The sequence below is a fragment of the Hypanus sabinus genome, unplaced genomic scaffold (genome assembly GCF_030144855.1).
Source record: "Hypanus sabinus isolate sHypSab1 unplaced genomic scaffold, sHypSab1.hap1 scaffold_246, whole genome shotgun sequence".
Classification (NCBI taxonomy): Eukaryota; Metazoa; Chordata; class Chondrichthyes; order Myliobatiformes; family Dasyatidae; genus Hypanus; species Hypanus sabinus.
The window spans coordinates 513089-528538 of NW_026780581.1; the positions used below are offsets into that span (position 1 = coordinate 513089).

The 15450-nt window shown below is 44.3% G+C and overlaps 1 protein-coding gene across 7 annotated transcripts in view; it reads right to left on the reverse strand.

The window, feature by feature from the left end:
• The window catches only part of LOC132387976 (gastrula zinc finger protein xLCGF3.1-like), a 45916-nt gene extending 30943 nt beyond the window's left edge, over positions 1–14973 (reverse strand). For 3 of the 7 annotated variants that reach the window (XR_009510110.1, XR_009510109.1, XR_009510108.1), the window contains exons 1-2: positions 14654–14888; positions 13087–13254 (exon numbers count right to left, since the gene is read on the reverse strand). Coding sequence is in view for 2 of the 7 variants with exons in the window: in XM_059960298.1 (XP_059816281.1) it covers positions 1903–3111 (1209 nt within the window). In the remaining 5 variants the exon portion in view is untranslated. Of the gene's footprint in view, positions 1–393; positions 3519–4734; positions 4850–13086; positions 13255–14653 lie in introns of those variants that run through there. The other 4 variants (XM_059960298.1, XM_059960297.1, XR_009510107.1 and 1 more) reach the window with 4 other exon arrangements.
• Between the last annotated feature and the right edge of the window lie 477 nt (positions 14974–15450).

Sequence of the window (15450 nt, forward strand, 5' to 3'; positions counted from 1 at the left end):
ACTGCTGAGGTAATGGCTTCTCTGCAGCAGCAATGTTTAGGGTAAGACTAGAGATAACAGGGTTTTGGAGTGTGGGACTATCTAATGACAGAAATGTTCTTCCTTGTGAGTCTGGAAGAGAGATTTTCATGGCCTTTTGCTGGGGAGAGATGAGAAGACGTGAATGGAGAGAGTGGGCCCATTTTCTTTTTTTTTTGTTTTCTTTACTAACCCTATAGTCAAAGTAAGAATTATAAATCTTAATAGTTTAATCACATATTATGTACCATTTGTTACTTCAGGTGTCACATAGACGCAAACCTATAAAACTACCAGCAACAATTAAGCACACTTGGAGTCTGGTTTTGCAGTGAACAAACACTATTTTATTGGTAACTACTAATAATCGTGAACTTAAACCAGATAATCCAAGGGTTAGCAATGTTATGCATATATAGGTGTGAATAAAGGTTTCCCCCAGTATCTAAAGGTAGAGCGTTCCTATGAAACCATTTGTAAGCCGAAATGTCATGAAGCGAAGAAGCAATCACCATTAATCTAAATGGGAAAAGATTTTGGATGTTCCCAGACCCAAAGAATAACCCACCAAATCATACCAAATAGCACATAAATCCTAAAATAACGCAAACCTATAGTAAAAGTAGGAATGGTATGATAAATATACACACTATATAAAGTAGAAATATTGTATGTATGTGCAGTTTCACTGAAAATTGGGAAGATAGTGAACTGAAATCGATTTGGAGAGAAAAAAAATCAGCACGTACACACATGCGTACACAACTGCCGCACAAGACTTCACGGTCACGGTAGTTTTTCTCGGGGTAAACTCACGTATAAAGCAGTCATCATCTTTATCGTAAAAGCAAAAATCCTCTTTGGTTAGCAAAAACAGGTACTAATGTAGGTCTTTCGTTACAGTGAGCTGTCGTAAAGCAAACGTCCGAAAAATGGGAGCCACCTGTATATAAAATCCAAAACCGAGGTGGTAAACGACATAGTCTTACGATGAAGTGGTAGGTTCAATTTAGTTCACAAGATTGGAGGGGGAGGGAGGGAGGGAAGGAGGCAGAGGGAGAGGGAGATGTAATCCAAGTAAACAGGTGTTGTCGACCTTTTCCAATGCCCATCAAATCTTCCAAGTTAGCCAGACGTGACCAACTCAAGAGCACCTTCTTCAAGAGAAAGTCTCCCAACCCAGGTAAGGGTTAGACTCTCCGGTAGATCCCACAGGGTGACTCTTACATGCACTAACAGCCACAGATCGATTCTTCTTTATCGATCCTCAAATCCCACCCTTGTGGGTACAAGAAAGTCCAACCAGCAGAAACTTTCATCACTAGCCTTTGTGCGTCCACATGTCCTGCGAGAAAAGCAGTTACGTGTGTTTAAATACCGTTGTGCTGAACACCAGCTGTCCATCACGTAGCTCCGCCCCCTCTCTCTGTAAGAAGTTGCTTGCTTGTTCTGTGTCGGTAAAGGATCATTCTGACCTTGCTTAACCACACAGAACATAAACATTAGCTGGTCACCATAGCAACCCAGCACTTCTGAAGAAATCCAACAGCATGTCCAACGTCAGTCTCGGTTCTCTTTGCATTTTAAAGAGACAGTCCACAGAAAGTATGAACCCCAGGGACACATTACACAGGGGACACATCGCACAGTATCCACCCAAACGAGATTCTTCAGTTTGGCCAAAGTGGACTGGGGGGGAGGGGGGCTATAACTCCCTCTGTTAAGCTGCCAGAAGAACTGAGAGCTACATAAGATTAGATGATGGAGTGAATCGCTTCCTACATTCACAGCCGGTGAATGGCCTCTCCCCAGTGTGAACTCAATGATGCACACTGGTTGATTTGGCTGAGAGAATCTCTTCCCAAAGTCCAAGCAGATCAGTCTCTACCCAGTGTGAAGTCGCTGGTGTGCCTTTAGGATGGATGACTGAGTGAATCCTTTCCCACAGTTTGAGCAGGTGAATGGCCTCTCTCCAGTGTGAACTCGCTGATGTACCTTCAGGTGGGATGACGAAGAGAAACCCTTCCCACAGTCTGAGCAGGTGAACGGCCTCTCACCAGTGTGAACTCGCTGATGTATCTTCAGATGGGATGACGAAGCGAATCCCTTCCCGCAGTCCGAGCAGGTGATTGGCCACTCTCCGGTGTGAACGCTCTGGTGTGCCTTCAGTTGAGATAACTGTGTGAATCCTTTCCCACAGTCCGAGCAGGTGAACGGCTTCTCTCCAGTGTGAACTCGCTGATGTACCTTCAGTTGAGATGACTGAGCGAATCCCTTCCCACAGTTTGAGCAGGTGAATGGCCTCTCTCCGGAGTGAACTCGCTGATGTATCTTAAGTTGAGGTAATTCGGTGAATCCCTTCCCGCAGTCTGAGCAGGTGAACGGCCACTCTCTGGTGTGAACTGACCGGTGTTTCAGTAACTTATATGACGAAGTGAATCCTTTCCCACAGATTGAGCAGGTGAATGGCTTCTCCCCCGTGTGAACTCGCTGCTGGTGTCTCAGTAAGTGAGCTGATGAAGTGAATGCCTTGCCACAGTCCAAGCAGGTGAATGGCTTCTCCCCAGTGTGAACTCGCTGATGTACCTTCAGTAGAGATGATGAAGTGAATCCCTTCCCACAGTCCGAGCAGGTGAACGGCCTTTCCCCAGTGTGAACTCGCTGATGTACCTTCAGTTGAGATGACTGAGCGAATCCCTTCCCACAATCTGAGCAGGTGAACGGCCTCTCTCCAGTGTGAACTCGCTGATGTATCTTCAGTCGAGATAATTCAGTGAATCGCTTCCCACAGTCTGAGCAGGTGAACGGCCACTCTCCGGTGTGAACTGACTGGTGTCTCAGTAGCTGATATGATGAAGTGAATCCCTTCCCACAGTCTGAGCAGGTGAATGGCCTCTCCCCAGTGTGAACTGACTGGTGTCTCAGTAGCTTATATGCGGAAGTGAATCCCTTCCCGCAGAGCGAGCAGTTGAATGGCCTGTCCCCAGTGTGAACTGACTGGTGTCTCAGTAACTGAGATGACTGAGTGAATCCTTTCCCACAGTCCGAGCAGGTGAACAGCCGCTCCCGAGTGTGAACTCGCTGGTGAGCCATTAGGTCAGATGACAGAGTGAATGCTTCCCCACAAATTCTTCAGATGACCAGTCTTTGCCCAATGTGAACTGACTGGTGTGTCCACAGGTGGGAAGACCCACTGAATCCCTGCTCACACACAGAACAGGTGAATGGCCTTGTCCCAGTGTGAACTTGCTGATGTACCTTCAGTTGAGATGACTGAGTGAATCCATTCCCACCGTCTGAGCAGATGAATGGGCTCCCCCCATGTAAACTAATGGGCGTGCCAATTGGTCAGATGATCAAGTGAATCCCTCTCGACAGTCTGAGCAGGAAGGATGATCGGCTGAATCCCTTGCTCCTGTTCTTAAATATCTGGACAGAGACAGCAAAACTGGCGTGTTGTGTTCGAGATTCCCGTAGGCAAATTCCTTGTCATTTTTAACCTGTAAAAAGATTTACAAAATCCATCAATGGGTGTGGGACATTTCTAATGAGATCGCTTGAGTTGTCAAGGTGTGACCTGGCATCACACTGTTACAGTTAAGTTCAACCCAAGTTGGAGACAGAAATCATCTCCTGACGCTTTTCCTGTCTCGTTAAGAATGGGGCATTTCTGCCGTCTCCAATCTGTGACCTGGCTCAGTTTGACTCTCTCCATTGGTATTATTCCCTGTTCCCACTGAGCTGCATGGGTTCCTCCCCCACAGTAACTGAAACAATCTCACACAAGTACCCTGCAATCCATTCCATGCACCCACAACTCTCAGTGTAAATAAAGTTACCCCTGACATCCCCTCCGTATCAACATTCAAGCACCTTAAAACTATACCTCTTCACATTAGCCATTTGAGCCCTGGTATAAAAACCTCTAGCTATCCACACGATCAGTGTCCCTCATCATCCTATACATCTGAAAAAGACTCTAAACATAAACAAAGATATTATACATTTCTTTGAGGATTTGTTGGGAATAGACAACATTATGACAGGAGATAGGGTGCAGGTAAGCAGCTTTTTCCACTGAGGATGGGTGTGATGACAACCATAGGTCATGGGTAAGTGGGGAAGTGAAAATTTAATGGGAACATTTGGAAAAGCTCTTTACTGAAATGGTCGTGAGAGCGTGCAGTGAGATGCCAGCACAAGTGGTGAATATGAGCTCGGTTTCACCATTTAAAAGAAGTTTGGATGGGAGCCTGGATGGTAGGGGTATGGAGGGCGATGGTCCCAGTGCAGGTAGTTGCATTAGACAGTGTAAATATTTGTTTGGCATTGACTGGATTGAGTACTAATGCTGAGTTCCTCCGGCATTTTGTGTGTGTTGCTTGGATTTCCAGCATCTGCAGATTTCCTCTTCTTTGTGATTGGAGGTAGAACAAAAGTGATTTTCTCAACTGGTGATGTAAAAGATTTTGTTCCCTTCCTCCGAGTTCCTAATCCTTGCATTTAGATAGCTGGAGCTCAGCTCTGTCTGAAAGATCTATCGGTTCCCATTCCCTCATCAACCGGAAGCTCCTCTGGGCCCGTGTACGGATCATCGGGCTGAGAGAGATGGAAGAGAGCAGGACTGTCCTGGGATTGCGGACTATGATGTCTGGCTTTCACAGGAATTATCCTGAAGCCGGTGTTTAAGATAAAATCATGGACAATCGCTCTTACCTGCATCCGACATTTTCAATGCCTTCAGTGTGCTGCGCGCATGCCTAATACTCGGGGACGTCCTCAGCCTGACGCCTGCGCATTTCATCGACGGCGAAATTTTTAACTCATGGCCCTATGGGTAATCACGGTGCCATTAAAAATTTGTGCAGGCACCGGTTCAAGGTCCATACCTAATTTTTTTTTGTGTGTATCGAAAAATCTGCAGCTGTTTTAACGCAGAAAGCGGCTCCCATAAGCAATATTCTCAATATCAATGAGTATCTATTGCCAAAGTAAAATGCGGTTATAAAACACAGGAGATTCTGCAGTTGCTGAGAATACAGAGACGCACACACACAAAATGCTGGAGGAACTCTGCAGTTCAAGCAGCAACTAAGCAGCGGAGTACACAGGCTAGGCGTGCTGGTTCAGTCTAAACGTTGTCTTTTTATGCCTCTCCAAAATTTCTGCCTGACTGTTGATTTCCACCAGTATTTTGCAGAAATTAACCACCTTTTTTTTTCAATCAACCAGTTTCCAAATGCTTCTAATCTTTCTTGTGTAGCCACATCCTGCTGGTCTGGTTCCTCCTCCTCGTAAACTCTAGACCCCATCTGTCTTTGCAGCCCCAAAGCCTGACTCTGCACCATCGAAGTTTCACTCGCTAGTCTGCTGTCAGACTTTAGAGGTGCATTGTGTTACGAAACTGCAAGTTCGTTTACTGCGAGTGTCGCTTTAAGTGCCTGAGTGAGAAGGGTCTTTGACGTAAAACACAAAGGAGGAGAGGGAAGGGAGGGGAAGGGGGAGAGGGGTGGGAGAGGGGTAGGGGATGGGGAGGGGTGAGAACGTCAAAACCACGGTGAGCTCATCATCTTATTCAGACTGGAGAAAATCATTCAGGTCTATAAGATGATGAGAGGCATTGGTCGTGTGGATAGCCAGAGGCTTTTTCCCAGGGCAGAAATGGCTAACACGAGGGGAAATAGGTTTCAGCTGCCTGGAAGTAGGTACAGAGGAGATATCAGAGCAAAGTTTTTTTTAAACAAAGAGTGGTAGTGGTGTGTGTGTGGAATGCACTGCCAGCGACGGTGGTAGAGGTGGATACAATAGGGTCTTTTAAGAGACTCAGAAAGGTACATGGAGCTTAGGAAAATAGATTTCGATGATTCTATGAAATTCAAGGGAAATCTCCTATCCCACGGAGTGGTGACTAGTTGCAACCTGTCATCTCAAGGAGAGTGGGAGGGGAACGGCAGGGGTAGATTTTGATATACAGATATGGAATAGAAACATGGGCAGGAACCAGATGGACCGAGTGGCCTTTCCAGTGTACATTGTGAGTGTGGTACAGACAGTAAGTACCTGAGACATGGCATTTTATACAAACTGTTTTATCTTTCACAGATCCACAGTATTAAGCACCAGTCTAGTTTAAGACTAACATCAGAAGAACAGACTCCTCCAATGCTCAGTGACCAGGGTTCAGTCCTGGGTGCGATGAGCAGCCACAAGAACTGCAGAATCTGACAGTAACAGTTCCTCATGAACCCGCAGCTGCCTTCAGTTACTGTGATGGTTAGACTTTTAACACAGAGATGATTTGAACTTCCTCCCTGATGTAGGGGGGTTCAGACCGAAGATGTAGGGGAGAAGGAAAACAAAAAGATAATAAAGTTGCGTGCACCATAAGGGATAAACAGAGAGGAAGAGGTGGAGAGTTTCTTAAATGCATCTATTTTAATGCTAGGAGCATTGTTAGATAGTTGGATGAGGATAGAGCATGGATTGAGACATGGAAATATGATGTTGTAGCTATTAGTGAAACATGGTTGCAGGACAGGTGTGATTGGCAACTAAATATTCCTAGATTTTCGTTGTTTTGCGTTGAATTACTTGTCCGAGAAAATATTACAGTGGTGTTTTGACAGGACAGATTAGAGGGCTCGTCTCGGGAGACTACTTGGGTGGAATTGAGGAATGGGAAAGGTGTAGTAATACTTATAGGGGTGTATTATAGACCACATAATGGGGAGCGAGAATTGGAGGAGCAAATTTGTGAGGAGATAGCAGATATTTGTACTAAGCACAAGGTTGTGATTGTGGCAGATTTTAATTTTCCACACACAGACTGGAAGTCCATTCTATAAAAGGGATGGATGGTTTGGAGTTTGTAAAATGTGTGCAGGATAGGTTTTTGCAGCAATACATGGAGGTACCAACTAGAGAAGTAGCAGTGTTGGATCTCCTGCTGGGAAAGAGATAGGTCAGGTGATGGAGGTATGTGTTGGGGAGCACTTCGGGTCCAGTGATCACAATACCATTAGTTTCAATATAAGTATGGAAAAGGATAGGACTGGACCCAGGGTTGAGATTTTTGATTGGAGAAAGGCTGACTTTGATGAAATGTGAAAAGATTTAGGAGTCGATTGGGACAATTTGTTTATGGGAAGGATATAACAAAGAAATGGAGTTCATTTAAAGGTGAAATTTTGAGGGTACAGGATCTTTATGTTCCTATTGGGTTGAAAGGAAAGGTTAAAAGTTCTAGAGAGCCATGGTTTCAAGAGATATTGGAAACATGGTTCAGAAAAAGAGATCTATAATAAATATAGGCAGCATGGAGCAAATGAGGAGCTCGAGGAATATAAAGAATGTAAAAAGAAGCTTAAGAAAGTAATTAGAAAAGCTAAATGAGGATCTGAGGCTGCTTTGGCAAGTAAGGTGAAAATGAATCCAAAGGGTTTCTACAGTTATATTAATAGCAAAACGATAGTGAGGGATAGAATTGGTCCCTTAGAGAATCAGAGTTGACAGCTATGGGGGAGATTTTGAAAAATTATTTTCATTGATATTCACTAAGGAGAAGGATATTGAATTGTGTAAGGTAAGAGAAACAAGTAGGGTAGTTAAGGAAACTCTGATGATTAAAGAAAAGGAAGTAAGGAGCTTTTAAGGAATATAAAAGTGGACAACTCTCCGGTTCCTGACAGGATATTCTCTAGAACCTTGAGGGAATTTAGTGTAGAAACAGCAGGAGCTCTGACGGAAATATTTCAAATGTCATTAAAAACATGGATGGTGCCGGAAGATTGGCAAATTGCTCATGTTCCATTGTTTAAAAAGGGGTCTTAGAGTAAACCTAGCAATGATGGGCCTGTAAGTTTGACGTCAGTGATGGATAAATTAATGGAAAATATTTTTGGATATGGTATATAATTATCTGATTAGACAGGGTTTGATTAGGAACAGTCAACATGGATTTGTGTGTGGAAGATCATGTTTGACAAACCGTATTGAACTTTTTGAAGTGGTTACTAGGAAGGTTGACGAGGGTAAAGCAGTGGATGTTATCTATATGGACTTCAGTAAGGCCTTTGACAAGATTCCACATGGAAGGATAGTTAGGAAGGTTCAAATGTTAGGTATTAATATTGAAGTAGTAAAATGGATTCAACAGTGGCTGGGTGGGAGAAGCCAGAGAGTAGTGGTGGATAACTGTTTGTCAGGTTAGAGGGCGGTGACTAGCGGTGTGCCTCAGGGATCCGTACTGGGTCCAATGTTGTTTGTCATATACATTAATGATCTGGATGATGGAGCGGTAAATTGGATTGGAAAGTATGCAGATAATACTAAGACAGGTGGCATTGTGGATAATGAAGTAGGTTTGCAAAGCTTGCAGAGAGATTTAAGCCAGTTAGAAGAGTGGACAGAAAGATCGCAGATGGAGGCTAATGTTGAAAAGTGTGAGGTGCTACATTTTGGTAGGTCTGATCAAAATAGGACATACATGGTAAATTGTAGGGCATTGAAGAATGCAGTAGACAGAGTGATCTATGGGGCATAGATAATAGAATAATGGTGAATAGTCCCCTGAAGGTGGAATCTCATGTGGATAGGGTTGTAAAGAAAGCTTTTGGTATGCTGGCCTTTATAAATCAGAGCACTGAGTATAGGAGTTGGGATGTAATGTTAAAATTATACAAGGCATTGTTCAGGCCAAATATGGAGTATTGTGTGCAGTTCTGTCACCGAAATATAGGAAAGATGTCAATATAATTGAGAGAGTACGGAGAAAATTTACTAGAATGTTACCTGGGTTTCAACACCTAAGTTACAGGGAAAGGTTGAACAAGTTAGGTCTTTATTCTTTGGAGTGTAGAAGGTTCAGGGGGGACTCGATAGAGGAATTTAAAATTATGATGGGGATAGATCGAGTTGACGTGGATAGGCTTTTTCCATTGAGAGTAGGGGAGATGCAAACAAGAGGACATGAGTTGAGAGTTAGGGGGAAAAAGTTTAGGGGTAACATGAGTGGGAACTTCTTTACTCAGAGAGTGGTAGCTGTGTGGAAGAGCTTCTAGTAGAAGTGGTAGAAGCAGGTTCGATATTTTTTATGGGGTGAATGCAGTTCGGTGGGATTAGGTGAGAGTAAGCTTTCAGCACCGACTCGAAGGGCCGAGATGGCCTGTTTACATGCTGTAATTGTTATGTGGTTATATAATAACCATCCAGAAATTATATTACAGGATGAACAAGCAGGACTAACTCCCTCAATAGATATAACCATTCCCAACACCCACATCTCCCTCGACCAATGGAGCACCTCACAACAGGTATTGTTTCTGTCATCAGTCAGACAATACAATTATTTTCTGTCAATCAGCTTTGAAATGTTCCTACTCTGTTATGCAGTTCCTCTCCCTGCTGCTGATTCCCTTCTCACGATACATTCTTACCCTAACCATCTTCCAGAGCCCCAAACTCTACCGTGTGCAGACCTGCCTCTGGTTTCTGACCATGATTCTTTGAACATCCAACTGATGGTTTCCGATTCTACTTCCAGTCTTTAAAGAACACTGGTGTTTTCAACAACCCTTTGTTATCAGGAAAAATGCCCCATAAAATGGAAATGAGTCGTGATTAAGGAGGTTAACTACCAATGTCACTCTTCCTCCTCCAGAGATTTGAAGGGCGAAGAACATCTCAGACAGAACTGCAGTCAGCTCAACTTCTTCAGTCTGCTGGAAATTCAAGGGAAACCTCTTCACCCACAGAGTAGTGACTGTTTGGAACCCATCACCACAGTGAGAGTGAGAGGTGAATAACAGGGGATGATTTAAAAGGACTGTCGTGGAATTGAATCTCAGCAAGGTCCAGGCGGCCTGAGTTGACACTCTACTGTGCACTACGTGTGTTATAAATTCACTAAGTACCAGAGACTGAGTTTAAAATAGGACTGATTTATTTGTGTCCAGAGTCTCCCCAGTGTGAACTGAGTAGTGTGCTCGTAGGTGGGATGACTGAGTGAATCCTTTCCCACAGTCTGAGCAGGTGAATGGCCTCTCACCTGTGTGTACTAACTGATGTCTCAATAGGTGAGATGATAACGTGAATCCCTTCCCACAGTCTGAGCAGGTGAACGGCCTCTCCACAGTGTGAACTCGCTGATGTGCTATCAGACTTTAGAGGCGCGTTGCAACAACCCAACTGTCTGAGGCACAGTCCTTTGAAATTAGTGAAAATGACTCAAAACGTTCAAAAGAGCAGGGAAAAAGGAGTTAACCACCTCAGTCTGGAGTTCTGAAGAACGTTAAAACCACAGTTCTTCAGCATGGAGAAAATCATGCAGGAAATTCGTGGAGGTGTATTTGATGATGACAGGCATTGGTCGTGTGGATAGCCAAAGGCTTTTTCTCAGGGCTGGAACGGCTAACACGAGGGGCATAGGTTTAAGTTGCTTGAGCGTTGGTACAGAGGAGATGTCAGAGCTAAGTTTTTTAAACAAAGTGGTGTGTGTTTGGAATGCACTGCCAGCAACGGTGGTAGAGGCAGATACAATAGGGTCTTTTAAGGGACTCTTAGATGGAGCTCAGGAAAATAGGTGGCTATGCGGTAGGGTAATTCTGGACAGTTTCTAGAGTAAGTTACATGGTCGGCACAACATTATGGGCCAACACGTCTATAATGCTCTGTAGATTTCTATAATTCTATGAAATTCAAGGGAAATCTCTTATCACACGCAGAGGTGACTAGTTGTAACCTGTCATCATAGGGAGGTTGAGAGGGAAATGGCAGAGATAGATTTTGATAAACTGATATGGAACAGAAACATGGACACGAACCAGATGGACTGAGTGGCCTTATATAGTGAGGGTGATAGAGATAGTAAATACCTGAGACACGGGATAAATGATATAGAATTGATTTATCATTCACAGATCCACAATGTAAAACTTCTGCCTAGTTTAAGGCTAACATCAGCAGAACAGACTCCTCCAATACTCAGTGACCAGGGTTCAGTCCTGGGTGCGGTGTGCAGCTGCAAGAACTGCAGAATCTGACAGTAACAGTCCCTCATGAACCTGCAGCTGCCTTCAGTCACTGTGATGGCTAAACTTTTAACACAGAGATGATTTGAACTTCCTCCCTGATGTAGGAGCGCTCAGACCGAAGAAGTAGGGGAGAAGGAAAAAAAAGAGATAATAAAGTTGCTTGCACCGTTAGGGATAAACAGAGAGGAAGAGGAGGAAAGTATCTGGAATGCACCTATTTTAATGCTAGGAGCATTGTAAGAAAGGTGGATGAGCTTAGAGCATGGATTGATAACTGGAAATACGATGTTGTATCTATTAGTGAAACATGGTTGCAGGAGGGGTGTGATTCGCAACTAAATATCCCTGGATTTCGTTGCTTCTGGTGTGATAGAATCAGAAGGGCAAGAGGCGGAGGTATTGCAATGCTTGTCTGAGAAAATATTACAGCGGTGCTTTGACAGGATAGATTACAGGGCTCAGTTAGGGAGCCTATTTGGGTGGAACTGAGGATTGGGAAAGGTATAGTAACACGTATAGGGGCGTACTGTAAACCACCTAATTGGGAGCGAGAATTGGAGGAGCAAATTTGTAAGGAGATAGCAGATATTTGTAGTAAGCACAAGGTTGTGATTGTGGGAGATTCTAATTTTCCACACATAGAAACATACAAAAAAGGTGCAGGAGTAGGCCATTCGGCCCTTCGAGCCTACACCGCCATTCAGTATGAACATGGCTGATCATCCAACTCAGAACCCTGTACCTGCTTTCTCTCTATACCCCTGATCCCTTTAGCCACAAGGGCCATATCTAACACCCTCTTGAATATAGCCAATGAACCAGCCTCAACTGTTTCCTGTGGCAGAGAATTCCACGGATTCTCCACCCTCTGTGTGAAGAAGTTTTTCCTCATCTCGGTCCTAAAAGTCTTCCCCTTTATCCTTAAACTGTGACCCCTCATTCTGGACTCCTCCAACATTGGAAACAATCTTCCTGCATCTAGCCTGTCCAATCCCTTTAGAATTTTATATGTTTCAATAAGATCCCCCCTTAATCTTCTAAATTCCAGTGAGTATAAGCCTAGTCGATCCAGTCTTTCTTCATATGAACGTCCTGCTATCCCAGGAATCACTCTGGTGAACCTTCTGGAATCTGGTGAAGCACAGGAATCAGTGCTGGGTCCATTGTTATTTGTCATCTATATCAATGATCTGGATAATAATTTGGTAAATTGGATCAGCAAATTTGTTGATGATACAAAGATTGGAGGTGTAGTGTACAGTGAGGAAGGTTTTCAAAGCTTGCAGAGGGATCTGAACCAGTTGGAAAAATGGCAGATAGAGTTTAATACAGACAAGTGTGAGGTATTGCACTTCGGAAGGTCAAACGAAGGTAGAACATACAAGGTATGGGCACTGAGGAGTGTACTACAACAGAGGGATCTAGGAATACTGATACAAAATTCCCTAAAAGTGGCATCACATGTAGATAGGGTAGTAAAGAGAGCTTTTGGTACATTGGCCTTTATAAATCAAAGTACTGAGTATATGAGTTGGAATGTAATGGTGAGGTTGTATATTGCATTAGTGAGGGGAAATTTGGAGTATTGTGTGCAGTTTTGGTCACCGAATCACAGGAAGAATATTAATAAGGTCGAAAGAGTGCAGAGAAGGTTTACAAGGATGTTGCTGGGACTTGAGAAACTGAGTTACAGAGAAAGTTTGAATAGGTTAGGACTTTATTCCCTGGAGCGTAGGAGAATGAGGGGTGATTTGATAGAGGTGTATAAAATTATGATGGGTATAGATAGAGTGAATGCAAGCAGGCTTTTTCCACTGAGGTTAGGGGAGAAAAAAACCAGAGGACATGGGTTAAGGGTGAAGGGCAAAAGGTTTAAAGGGAATATTGGGGCAGGGGGCTTCTTCACAACTGGGTCTGACTGGTACTGGCATAACTGGTTCTTCTGGGCACATTCTGTCTCACTCCCAACCATTTTGTACCTTCCTTTGCACAGGTATGTAATGTCTAAAGGACCAGCGTTTGAGTAAATGAGACTCACCAACTTTCTCCTGACTGAATCACTGGAATCTCCGAGTCAGATGGGTTCTCTCCAGTCGGTGCTCTCAATCCTCGGGCTGTTTCACTTGCTGCTGTTCCCTCGTCTTCAGTCGCGCTCTGCTTCCAGTTGTGTGCTTTTCTTCCAATAAATGTCTCACTGCAGGTCTAACTTTAACATGAAAGATAATGAAGCACATTAACAATACAAAGGTGGACCAAACATTTCTGCTTAATGTTACTAGGATCAAAACTCACTGAAATTTAAACATTGAAGGCAAATATAATGATCTCAGTGAACAATCTTTTATTGTCCCTCACATGACACAGACGATATGGGATAAGAAGGAGCCATCATTCAGTCATGGTAAGACATAAGACCCAGGAACAGAATCAGGTGATTCAATCCATCTGGTCTGCCCACCACTCAACCAGGGCTGATGTTTACACCAACACCATATTCCTGCCTTCCTCCTGTAACCCTGAAGCTACTCAGCAATCATCAATATATTAATCTGTCACAAATATACCCAAATGGCAGCCTCAAACAAATTCTGCGGCAACAAATTCCAAATATCAGACATCTTGTAGCCAAAAAAAAAATTATCTCAGTTTTAAAGGGAAGCATCTTTATTCTGAGACTGTGCTGTCAGATCACAGACTTTCTGTCTGATGGAAACATCCTCTCCATGCCCACTGTATCCAGGCTTTTCAGCATTCGGTAGGTTTACTTAACCATACATCCCCCCACCACCCCCACCGTCCCTCTGAACTCCATCCAGCACAGGTCCAGAACCATCAAATGCTCCTCACACATAAAGCCGATCATTCCTGAGATTATTCATGTGAACCTCATTAGCAACAACTGTACTGAACACATTTCCAGGAATAACAGACAAACTGGTTCCAGGATAATTTACAAGGACAAGTTGTGCTTCCTTTACTGTTATACTATCACTCCATTTCCAGACTAAAACAGCACCATTTCAGGAAGTTTGTATTACAGATCCTGTCTTGTCTATACTTGACCGACCGCCGTCGCTGGACTATAAACTTGCAGGAGTAACGTGTGGCTCAGCTCTACTGCGTGGAGCTGAGGCTCGAACCATTCTCCCCCGAGACTTCCCAGTCCATCGGTATAGCAGGCAGTAAAATCAAAGATCCCCACAACCTCGGACGTTCTCCTTTCTCACCCACCCCAGTCCGGGAGAAGACACAACAGCCATAAAGCTCCAGGACAAACGCGAGGAGCTTCAGGAAGCAAGACGAGTTCGGGGAAGTTATGGGACTCAGTGGCCAAAATCACACCACGTGATCTGGCGTCACAACGCGGAGGGCGGGGCGAATCTGCGGCACACAGCCTCACGTGACCTGTCGGCCAGACTTTCATTTAAATTCTGCGGAACCAGACAGCCTGGGCTCCTGGTTTGTATCGTTCAATGCAGATTAAGTGAAGTCGACACATTTCTGACGAGCCCGGATAGTTGGGAAACAAATGAATTCCTGGCCCTCAGTTCGGGGCTCACGGCCAACATCGGATCTCCCCGCTCGGGATCGGTCTCAATACTCACCGATGGGAAAGTGATATCTTCGGCCCGCAGACACTGATCCCGTGGGAAGAGATGAAAGTCTTTCCCGATCACACAGCCGACCCACTTCAGCTCTGAGCGGAGAGGATAACACCGTCCACCCGGAGACTGTGAACATGAGCGAAGAGATTGTTACATCATCGGGAGGCGGGGCCTCGGAAACAGACGCGCAGATGCTGCCAATCTGCGGTTAAATGGGAGGGGCAAACGGGATCACGTGTCAGGATTGGCGACACCTCCCCCCCTCCCCCAGGCAGAGACTCCAGCTACTCATTAGTCTGTGGAAAGAAGCAAACTTGCCGCTCACATCTCCACTTACCTTAAATGTATTAGACATTTCAACCCCCAGGAAAAATATATCGTCTGTCCATTCTATCTATTCCTCTCCTCATCTTATAAACGTCCATTCAGTCTCTCCCCAGCTTGAGCCGCTCTGGAGAAAACAACACAAGTTTGTCCAGCCTCTCCTTATAGCTCATTCCATCTCATCCAGGCAGTGTCCTGGTAAACCTCTTCTGCGCCCCTCCCAAAGCCCCGACATCTTTCCGAGAATGGGGGCGACCAGAACTGTATGAAGCACTCCAGATACGGTCTAACTAGTTTTATAAAACTGTGTTACAACCTGTAACGTTTTAGAAACGAACCAGCAGCAATAGAGTTCACACCGGAGTCTGGTTTTGATGTTAAAACCATTCTCTTTATTAGTATATAGTAACTTAACAAAATATAGGAAAGTTAACAGTGTTAAGTGTATATATGTGTAAATATAACCCCCAGAT